The 12566-nt window shown below is 32.2% G+C and overlaps 1 protein-coding gene across 1 annotated transcript; it reads right to left on the minus strand.

Moving 5' to 3' along the window:
- Window positions 1-1482: 1482 nt before the first annotated feature.
- LOC148623181 (RNA-binding protein MEX3B-like) lies at window positions 1483-10767 on the minus strand. Its single transcript, XM_088573772.1, has 2 exons — window positions 10384-10767; window positions 1483-6176 (listed from the first exon to the last, which is right to left on the minus strand). Exons 1-2 carry the CDS (start codon window positions 10613-10615, stop codon window positions 4867-4869), a joined length of 1542 nt encoding a protein of 513 aa, XP_088429898.1. The 5' UTR covers window positions 10616-10767; the 3' UTR covers window positions 1483-4866.
- Window positions 10768-12566: the final 1799 nt, after the last annotated feature.

Genomic DNA, 12566 nt, shown 5'->3' on the forward strand with positions numbered 1-12566 from the left:
CCCCTTACATTTTTTTTTATCTGCAAGCCTTTTTCATATGTAGTGGTATTCTGGAAGCAGCATTTCCAATGCCTTTTTAATGCATGTTATGAATTTGTTCGGTATTTTTTGGCAGTATCAACCCCATGTCTTTTTAATCTGTGTGATATGAGTGTGGTCCAATTTCTGGAGACAGCATCTCCCATGTCTTTCTTTTTAATCTGTGTGATATATACTTTGGTCGGTATTCTGGAGGCAGTATCGATGTTTTATGGTAATTTACGTTGGTACTGCACATGGCGCTCAAAATGTTTCAATAATCAAGCAAATATAATCTAGAAATTGTCTGGTCCTACATTGTATTGAATCAATTTCTCCGGAGACCAATTCATATTAGCTGGTATGTCAGAAACATGTACGAAGTAGCTCGGATTGGCTAGCCTTAGAATCGGCTATCCTTTGATAGATTTTTATATTGAGTAGATTTATAATTAAGTAATCATTTTCACTCGAAATGCAATCAAACAGCTAGCAATTCAAGATACACAAGAAAATTAGTTTTACTACAAACACGGAATAAAAAGAACTAATCTTGATTTCATATAACGTTTTGTTAAATTCGATTAATGTTGCTATTGTATTAAAGTTAGTGGAGTAGGTTATAATTGGGAAGAAATCTATGATGTAACAGAAAACAAACATATTGTTAAGTTGAAAGACAATGTATTATTTAGCGAAATAATCAATCGATCCTGGCGATGAATAGTTAATAGACAACCAATGTTTAGTTCTCAAAACAAAATGATGTCATAACCACATAGTAATGTCTGAACATTTCTATTTCCCCTTTCAAAACCCACAACTTCGCCGTAAGTCTGATCGTGGAATAGGTTTTTTCTGTATCGTTACTGTTTCCCCTATCAAAACCCATAACTTCGCTGTAAGTCTGATCGTGGAATTGGTTTTTTCTGTATCGTTACTGTGTATTTGTTTCTGTGAATGTACATGTAAAGCGATTAAATTGTTAGGCTTTTTGCTAAAAAAAAAAGTCACAAGTCGGTAGAGATTTTCCATGTTTTGCTACACGATCTCTTTTACAGTGATAGATGTTGCACCGCATTTGTACTGTAACTGAACTTTTATGCATGTTATATTTGATAACATTTCCATTTTTTGTTCACCCCGGTACTACTAAGGAGAAATACGGCTTAGCTAAAGCAAAGTTTCCGTGTTTATTTTTTTTCCTTTTTTGGTACATGTTTATAATTATTTCAAGAATTAATATTATATGGGAGTCCGAGTTCTAATTCTATTTGTAAAAAATAATATAGTTGTATCTCACTGTGTTGATGATGGTAGTTCCCTTTGAATGCTTGAAAGTTTAGTTGAGTCATTTAGGTGACATGCTAATAACACTTGTTTTATTTTTTGTGTATTACACTGGGTAGCAGCATCAAACGTATCATACATTTTCTGGTCTTATTTTTTTAATAATGTAAGTAATTCAAAGTTAATAATTTTATTTGCAGAAAAATAAAACTTTTACAATTTATAATTCTTTGATATTCAATAAGTATAGAGGCAAATACATCTTGTAGTGCCTGGGTAAAATAAAACATATGTTTGTACTGTAATAACATAGTTATTTGCTTTGAACACATTCTTACAACACTCAATAATTGGGACATATTATAATGTAAGTTAATATAATAAAATAGAAAATACTAAACTATCATCTTCATCTGCTCTATCTCTCATATAACTTTCTCAAAATATACAAAATAATATATATGGTATACATTAACACCTATAGATATACTGGATTAGTCCAGTGCAAGCCATGCCAGGGAAACTAATACAGGGGACTGTACTCTCCATATTTACACCAGGGGACTGTACTCTTCCATATTTACAAGACCGATAGAATTTCTATTCTGTATGACCAAGTGTTTACATTAATGGGACAAAATTGTAATGACCATAGAAATAAGGGAAAACTGACCAGTATAATGCTAGTGTATATCTTTTATGCAAAATTCCTCAAGAAATTTCATGTTACACTGAATTTTCATTATCAACTTTTTGTTTCACTTATTTTCGACAGAAATGCACCTTGGTTTTTCAATCTTCATTTTAAATGAAGAAAAGTATTCAAAATTTGTTACAAGAGTTTTACAAGTTCAATATTTAAAAAAGTATTATGGGACAGGTTGGTAATTCAGGGTCAACCAAAAAAAAAAAGAAAGTAGACTGGGCTGCATAGAATTATTGAAGGACTATGTACATAAAGGACTAGATATGGATCCCTGACATGGCTGTTCCTGCCACAACAAACAAAGCCTAGTATAAAATATAAATGTAAAAAAAGTTTTGTTTTCCAATGTAATCCAAGCCATTTGATTCAAAAACAACATAGCTAATAAGCTTGACATATATCACAGAGTACCACACACTATAGCTTACAGAGGGTTTACACCAAACAATGCCATTTCACCAATCAAACTTAAATACTACCAGTCCATCAACCCCATGTAAGCTGCAGTGTCATTTATTAAGGAAGATCTGCATGTATATATATCTATACCAAAACATTCAACAAAATTTTCGATGCTTTTTACTGTTAACATAAGCACAGCTTGTAAGTTAAGGGTGAAAATTTTTGGCAAATAAAAAAAAAAAAATTGGGTAGTATAAGAAATTTAAAAGTAGACAATTTTTACATTTTTTTCATTGCATATAAAAAGTTTTACATAAAAGATGTTACTTAATTTAAACTGCATATAGTTAGGTATGTAAACAATCTATTGACATTCAAACCTAAAATAAACCATCTGCTCCTTGCACACATTTCTCAACTACAGATTATTAAAGTGCAAAAATTTTAATACAATAAAATAGGTCTTCTCTTAGGGTTATAAAAACTTTTGACAGCGGGATTAAAATATAATCTTAAAAAGAAAATATTGTGATTATCTAACATACATTTCTGGTGAGATTCATTGCATATATATTCTGTGTAAAAATGGAAAATGTAGCTAAGCCAGACACTTATAGGCCATATAGAAAACACTTTTGAACAAATACAAAATACTAACTTAAAAATGATGTGAAAAAGTGAAAAGTTGAACCTTTTCTATATGGCATATATTTAACTATGAAGTTGGATTGTGAGGATACTTGTTCTGATGTTGGCTCCTCAAAGTAAGTACTATGTATATATGAAAACAATATTTACTACTGTAACATCTGAATCATTTTCTATTAAATGAAACAAAAAGTGAATCTGCATAGATTTAATATCAATTTATGTAAAATGAGAAAGGGAGACAACTTGACAGGAATATTAAAATGATAATAAAATCAATTTCATTAATTTTTGTTGGTTTTTTATGAAGTTGATAAAACTTTTTAAAACAATCAACAAAATAAAAACTCAACCATATGGAATGGAAAAAATACAACCCTGAAAAGTCTTACAAGTAATTACACTTTGGTCATTTCACATAATTCTTTACCACTTTGGCTTTTTCAAATTCTATATCACCATCAAGGTGACTTGGATATGAAAAAAAATAATCCAACAACTATTCAAATGATGTGATTAAGAACCTTGCATATTCTCAACATCTAATTGATAAAGTAAGTTGACAATAAAGATAATACAAAGTTCTTTGACAAAATATCTTAAAAAAAAATAAACCTTAACCAAGAATGGAATTCTGCACAACCTACTAACAGCTATAACCTACCAAATAACAGATCTTTCCAGCTCTGCTCTTTATGAAAAATAAATTCTCTGACATTTCATAATTATATAATATTTACACTTATATAAACATCATGAGACAATCAACAAAAGAAATTGCACCAAAATTTTTAAAAGAAGATTCATTTCTAATTATGCCAACAATTGCTTACTAAAAGCTAAAGCTACATGTACTAATTTTTTTTTCTTCTGTCTTTTCTAAATAGGTGTCATCTATTCTTAGATATCAAAGGTAAAAAAATGGCCCTTAACCCACAAATAAATTTTAAATTTCAAAATATAAATTGTTTAAATATTCTCACTTTTATAATTTTCATGTTCAATAGTGAATACTGACATGGTTCTAAATTGATAAATTAAAGCAAACCAAATTAAAAGATGTCAAAATAAAACCAAAAGGATTTCAAGACAAAAATTACCCCCACTTTAAAACCTAAAGCACTAACATTGAGCATTGCAACAGTCAAAAAAAAAAAATTACCTCCCTTTTCTTAAGGAATAAATACAACAAATAATCTTAAATTTAACAAAAATAACTAAACTACAATATATTAACACAAGAATAAAATAATAAATGTTCATTTGGCCAATCTGGTACAAAAATAATATCTAAACATAACAAAACAATGCTTCCGTCTGTCCAACATCATGTGCTATAAATGTCAACCATTCAATGGTGTGGGATGATGAAAATGTTGATAAAAACAAATGACTGGTGTGAGACTTAGTGAGTAAAATTTTCATCTACTGATAATTCTACTGTGGTATATGTTTTTTATACATTCTCCATGGTATGATCATATTGACATTTGTAACACTTGATGAAGCTACAATGTCACAAAGTTAACCCTCAACCTTTGATACTTGCATTAACCGAACCTCAATGCTTGCAGCTCATTACAAAATTATTATTTCAATTGAAATTTCTGCTATCCAAAGAAGTGGTTAACTTTGTCACATTTAACATGTATAATAAATGCATAAAGAGCATGTAGACCATGTAAAATGTCTATCATAAATAATCTTATTCTTATAAATGTATAGAACATAATCTCATGACATCAGATTGTTCAATGCGAGAAAACTCAGTGGTGATGAAACGTTAAAGTGTCCTGAATCTGTTACGAAAATATGCGTATAGCCTGAGTAGGTGTCTGGTGACATACAGGACAAAGGCGCTCCGTCATCGGTTTCTCTACTATAAGACTAGCACACTCCATACAAAACAGATTGTGGCCACATGGTACTAAAGCAGCAACTATGTCACTCTCAGAACACATCAGACAATGTCGGTGGGGTTGTCCGTTAAGTGTTGGAACCTTGACTGGACAAGACACACTACCCATGGACTTGGGTGAACCCACAACGCTGTTGATGATTGATGCACTAATACTATCACTCGACAGAATATCGGTGGGAACACAGCTTGCGGTAGTTGTGATGTTTCCGAATGCTGTTGAAACTACTGTGGTTGACTGGGGAATAAAGTCATTTGTAATTTGTCGGACTAGATCAGGAGCTGGTGGTGAGTTTTGACCACTAGACTGACTGGTGGAATCTGTAAGTGGTGGAGATAATGAGTGTTGTGATGCTGCACTTCCTAAACTGCTACCACGGCGAGTAAATGTGCTACCACCAAACCCTGTAAGGGCTTCTGGCCAAACAGATGAAGGAGGCATCTGGTCAAACTGTGGTGAACCTCCAAAACCTTCATCGTTGTCGTACACACCGAAACCATTTGTGAAACCAGTGTTCATTGAAAGGGGTGCAAAATCTGATATTTTTGTAACAGGTGGAAAGTTGAAAACTGATGTATCAAAATTGCGTTGTGTCATGAGCTTGTTGCCATTGACAGAGTTTTGATAGTCAGTATATGTACTGTAACCATTAACTGGCTTGAAGGAAAAGAAATTGTTACCATTCAATTCATGGAACCCGGAGTCTATACCATTGTTGTGAAAATCATCCTCTTGACCTTCTATTTGACCTCCAGTGCGAATTGCAATATGACTTTCTATTTCTACTTTCGCTTTCTCTACATTTTCTGGTAACCCTGTAACCTCAAATATTGGCTCCTTATCTCTACTAGGTGTAACAATATATGTGTGGGTCTGTTGCTGAATTCTTTTAATTGTAGCACCTTTAGGTCCTACGACCAGCCCTACAACCTTGTATGGAACACGCACCTGGATTGTGACTTGTCCTGGAGCACTAGGACTTGGTGGGCCCATCATAGATCCACTACTGGATACACTGCTATTTCTCCTTGAAGCCCGAATCTGACTGAAATGCTCAGCTGCTGATAAGATTTCTCTCTTAGCAAGGCAGACATCTTCTTTCCTTCCAGTAACAACAAACACAGGTTCCTCTCCTCGCACTGGTGTCTTGATGTATGTGTTAGTCTTAGCTCTTAATGCCTTGATCTTACATCCTGAAAGTAATGAAATGTCTGTACTAGTTTTGTATTAATAGCAAATCTATGACAGCTCTTCCTGTCCCAGAAATAATATAGGCAATTAAATAATGGCAGATCTAATTTTATAATTATCAGTGTTCATTTATAGGAGAGAGGCATTGTGCAGATTGTATAAATAAATGAAGATCGGGGTAAAAAATGCTACTTTAATGTACAACTACAAGTGACAGGTAAATGCCTGAAGCCTCAATGTGAATGATGAAGAGTGTACAACATCTGTGACTAGTAGATGTAAGACTTGAGTGTCTTAAAGGTACAGCAGTTTTATTTTTCAGACTTCAATTCAGCAGCTTCAAGTATCATTATCAGTAATACTTATAATGAGCAGACATACAACTATGTTGGTACAAATATACAATGTATTTTGCATGGCATGTTAACATTTTTCTTTCCATAAACTTAAACTAAAACTTTTTCCCAGACTGGAAAAAGATTTTATGAATCACTTGTAAATCAGAGATCATAAACAGAAATTATCAACATTACTAAGACTGTCTATGATAAGAATCTACTGCACCCCAAAAACTTGACAAATTTCCAGTGTATACTGATAAGATGAAACTATGATTATTATCATAGCCAGATACTAGACTGGCAAACACCATTCATAAATATTCTGCTACATATGTTTCTCATACAAATATTTAATACAAGTACATTTATATAGGATACAATTATACTTGTACATGCAATACTGCAGAAAAGTAACTTAACTTAATTACCAGGGTATGGCCAACAATATCATTCATAAGGCTAAATACAACAAGTGTGTATGTACACTTACAGGTTTTAAAAATCATACAAAGAGTTACATCATCAGGACTTTCTTCACCTACATCTTTCAGCTCATTTAAACCTTAATTGATTGGGAGCACTTCTCATTTAGACCCCACCCTATGAAAAAAAACCCACACCACCATACGCGTTGACGCACAAACATGTATACAGCATATAAATGTTAATAATGAAATTTCTTTAAGCCAAAAGTGAGCCTACATCAATAAAATTAAATTCATCAAATTCTCATAGAAATTGCTACAAGCATTTTTTAGATGTACTCCAAATATTGAAAAACGCTCCTTTTGTGTACCTACATTTAAATATGTCCATAACTCAACATCAAATCTGAAATTGATAAAAATTGAAATCAACAGAAATAAGCAATTTCCGGATTTTTTCAGTGTCCATTAACAGGGAATCACCTTTTAATGAATAAAGCCCCATAACTCACATACATAAAATAGGAAATTTCAGTGTTCGCCTTTAGTCACTCACTATCCCAAGACAAGGGCTAGTAAAAAATGATTCGGGATGGTAAAATTATGTGTACTTTTCTTGTTTCGGGCTAGTCTTTGAGAATTTTGAAGGAAAGAACTGAAATTTATAAAATCCTAAAGTGTGCTTACTTCAACAAAGAGAAACAATTTAACAGGTTTCATGAATATTAAGAGCAGGGACTATATGACACAAGTACATGTGCATTTTGTAGGTGGAAGCAATTTTGAGTTCATGTGCAAAGTGTGAACATAGGACAGATGAACCATACTACAAGTGTACAACCAAAGAAAGATAGGCAAATAATTTTATTTTTACCAAAATGTATGATAAAAAATTGGTCTTGGCTTTACTTTTTTTGGTACAATGTGTATACTGACAGACAAATGTCTACTGAAAGGCAAGTGTTGACCACTTAACTTTGCCCCTTAAAGAAATCCTTCCGCACAGAAATAATTACAATGTATGTACATGTACTCCTAGTAAAACAATTCCCTATACTGATTATGTTAACAAAACATCCCAATTCACAAATTCATTTGTATATTACAAGTAAATGTACAATATGGCAAATTACAATTGTGTAGTTTAAAACTTTTCATGAACATATTGAACTCTCAATTTAAATCACAAATGTATATTGTGATACCAGAAATTCTTCCTCAGACAAAAAAAAAAACAAACATGTGAAATGTACATATACTTGTATGGTTAGTAAAAGAACAAGTAAAGAATTATGACAGCTAGAATCTAAGTATGGAACCGATGGTCTACGTATTGTGTATGGATTATATGTACATGTTAACATATACATGTACACATGTATGGTCTTTGTATCCTGATGCTTTCTTTCAGTCAGATCAATTTTTAAAATAAATTAGAAATGTACATGTACAAAATGTGTCTACTGGTTATTCTTCATATTTGCCTCCACAACTTAAGCTACAATGTACTTTATCCTGACCTGACTTCTGTACTTTATAATCAATCACACATTATTTTTATTTAAATATTTTAGCTTTAAAAAAACTATCACATCTGGAACAAGTCAAAATGATTTCACTATTCTTTCCTTGCAATTTTCTGTAACTTCTTCCAAAGTTCAGTGGTTTTGTGTTGTTTTCACCCCAGAAAAAAAATTGTAAATAGGCCACATGTTCGGGCTACATTTGTACATGTAACTACATATTTTTGTCAAAGTTGTCTGTGTATTACATTGTGTACAAACAATATGGACAATATTTTCTTTATACTTGATTAAGTGCTTCTAAAAACACAAATTAGGAATGCTTATGCATTTTTGTTCCCATGTTACATGCACCAGAAACGTAAGCATGGTTTAATTTGATATGTTCATGTACACATGTACATGTATTGTACATTGAGGCTTTTTAAAAATTGTTTTTTCTTAATATATGGATCATTCTGAATAAACTGAAACAATACACATTAATCACTAAATATGCAAGTCAATTGACTTAAATCCATTTAAAATTAACACATACTGTATCATGCAGGAGCTAGGACCTGCATTTTTTTTCTTTGGGTCTACATTGGCCTTTTTTAATAAATCATTACTGATATTCTAGTTTATAATCTACATTTATATTTACATTACAGAAATATGGTAAAAATATTTCATTAATAATGGCTCATCCATACTGTGCATGAACCATTTTTTTTCTTAAAACTGAACTTAGGTCTTTTCTGAATAATTTGAGTCATATTTAAAATACCTACTTTTCCATTTCATCTACATGTACTAATATTTGGAGCAAGCATACATGCAAATTCTTTTGAAGATAATACTTGCATGTACTTGGTTAACATTATATGTGTACTCTATATAATCAGAAAGCTTGGAAACTCTCATATCTTATTTGAAAGTGGGAATAATTACTGTATTTGAATATTTTCAGAAGAAAGTATCCTTTATCATTTTAATATCTAAAAAGTTGTGGACCTTGAGATATTGCATTTTACCTGGGTCTTTGATATTTGAAATAACGAAAACTTTTTGTTCAACAAATAATCCCACTTTTAAACAATATTTCATGTTTAAAAAACAATTTTTATAGTGGATAAAAAATCCATGAATGGGAGGTAAACCCTTATTTGAGCTGTTGAGATCTTGTTCACAACCAGTTGAGTGACTAATATTTATCATATTATTTGAGGTACTGTAGTTACTTTTAATTGAACACATCATCCCCTGAAAAGTTTCATTTGAAGACATGACAAATGTCAACCTAAATATTCATAAGAAGGCTTAATATACTAATTTTTGTCTAGTATTACTTTTCTAAATTGATCTTTTCAAAGCATTATGAACTTATCCGAAAACCACAGAGTTCTCGAAATGAACCCATTCTATGGATCAGTTAAAAAAACTAACATAACAGGAAAAACTCATGCTCCACGAAAAACACGTGCTACTAGATAACAATGCAGTCGATCTGCCTAAAACCACAAAGCATTTCTCGTACCAATATTCCCTCAAACGACTGTGCAAATTCACATATCAACATGTCTTCACTTATACCATAGTAACTTTAATTCAAGTCATTGTATCAATCAAATATTCAGTAATAAATGAAAACAGAACTTCTTTGTTTCCTGCAATAACATTAGTTCTTTGTTCAGGAATAAATCGCACGTGGTCGACTGATTCTGAGACGACGGAGAAAACAAAAATCAATAAGCCAACATTTCCGAGGCTTCAATGTAATGAATCAAGCTACAATTGTAAATTAAGCATGTTTATATTACAAATACGACAATAATTTATACTATACGCATAACAAGACTACCACGCGTGTCATCAAAATTAACGCACTGGACCGTAAATGATGTATACATCCAAATGTATGAATGAAATTATTTTTACCTTGCCTTCCAACAATTTCTGCAACATGTTCGGAACTTGGTACAGGAACACATTCTGTCATATTAGCCCCATTGTTTTTCTTGTTTATCTCTGCATTATCACCAATGTCATTAGCATTTGAACTGTTATTATCCTCTTCAATTCCAAGCATTGAAAGCTCAAAAGCCAAGTGCAGTGCTCGTTGCTCCTCTAAATTAACAGGTAAAGTCTCCGTAAATAAATTCGCAGGCATTGTGAAAATAATATATCCAAAGTAACAACGTATAAAAATAAATATTTATATGTAATCCATGTAACACTAAAAATTCTTCATGAACTGAGCTTCTGTTGCTGAGAGCGGAAAATGAACTGTCTGCTATTTTTATTCACGATGTACAAAAGCCAATAGGTTTACTGACGTCATTTTCCCAAGATTCCGCGGCATTTTCATAATTGAATCATTTCATTGGCTTATCAATCAAGGAAGGCGGAGCTTATGTTTGACCTCGTGAGGATCGGAGCATAACAATAACAACAAATTATATTTAGATATCGACAACCAAGGCGAAAAACGCGCTAAATCCAACAGAAATGGCGCGTACTTTAAATTAAAATTTTAGCCTTAAAAACTATTCAGTCAAACCAGGGAGTGTATGTTAGAGCAGGGCTTTATGTAACACTCCCTGCACAGTGTAACCATAGACATGTATTTGAATTACATGTAGATGGTTGAACTTTTATATCATGAAAATCTCCCATAAAAATCAGGGAGTGAATACATGTTGAAAAATCAAGTCCTTGTAAATATTAAGAAAACTTTTTAAAGGTGCACAGGAAAGTACATGTAGTCCTGGAAATGCATTTACACCAATCAAATTATTGTTTAAACATTTTTTCTGTTTGCTATATAAAATAGTAAATGTATGTTTTATTGTTTTCGAAAGAACAATGGCTTTGTGTAATATGTAAAACCAGCGGCATTTAAATCACACGATATAAATGTTCCTGGTAAAACTTAGGTTTTCTGCGTTGACCAGTCTTTCTTCAATAAAGATTTGAATTTTGACCTAAAATTGGGTTTAACTTTTGAGATGGAAAGTATTTTTCTATTTCTGCAGGGAAAATGGTGGTGTGAAGTTTTATCTTCCTTTCATAGCTAACAAATATTAAATAATAATAATAAACGGGTCTCTAAATTTCGTCAAAGGTTAAAATCGTTTATCAGTTATCTAAGCATGTAAAACGTTCCTTATCAGTAATTCTTTACTAATTATGGTTATTAAGTATATGTCAATTTTATAACAAGCCTCTAATAAAGGCATTTGTTTATGTAGTACGAATGATAAGATGTTGATTTCACACCGTGGGGCCACGGGTAATAACCATGTTAGTCGTTGTTACACAGAGCTGTCAACTATGAAGTATACCTTCTTTCAACTGACACTCGAGTGAATTAATACACTAATTGAATCAAAAGTAAATGGCCCCTTTATAGACAACTGGGATTTGGGTCTTAATCCAAATTTGTTCTTGTGAATTAGGAAGGTGTCAGCACCTGGGCGTGTTAAATAGCACAGCTTCTTAGAGTGGCTACTTCCGGAGTTTCTTGAAAGTGACAAAGTAAAAAGATTTCACAGTTGTCCATAAATACAGTGCTCAGCATGCTAAATCACTGATATCACATGTATGTGGTCATTAAATTAATATGAACAGATAAAAAATGCGGTGACCTTCTCCATTTCCGGATTTATTTTTAAAAGCAGTATATCAGTAATGAAGAGTGCCAAGCTGTAACCTACAGTTATGAAACTGTTTCGAAGAGTCGATCGATCGTTAATCTTCGAAAATAAGATCCTTTGCTTAGTCGTCCGTATCACTTTTTGATTATTTAAGAGCCAAAGTCTAGAGATAATCTATCTGTCTGATGGTTCCTCCGACAATTTTATCGTTTTCCTATACGAATACAGATATTCGGTCTATTACCGACTACAAATGTTTTGGTAACAATTTGTAATGAGAGATTCATCAGTAACCCATACAGATAATGGTGCCATTATCCAAATTATTGTTGTCCAAACATTAATTACACTCAGTGGGATTACAACAATCATTCTCGCGCCCATTTCAAAGGAGTAGTTAAAAGCCATCATACACAAGTCTGTTTTTACATTCAATATTAATCAGATTGTTATAAAAACAATAAA

This window comes from Perna viridis, chromosome 3 (assembly GCF_037379345.1).
Source record: "Perna viridis isolate PV_CMFRI_1.1 ecotype Kerala chromosome 3, ASM3737934v1, whole genome shotgun sequence".
Lineage (NCBI taxonomy): Eukaryota > Metazoa > Mollusca > Bivalvia > Mytilida > Mytilidae > Perna > Perna viridis.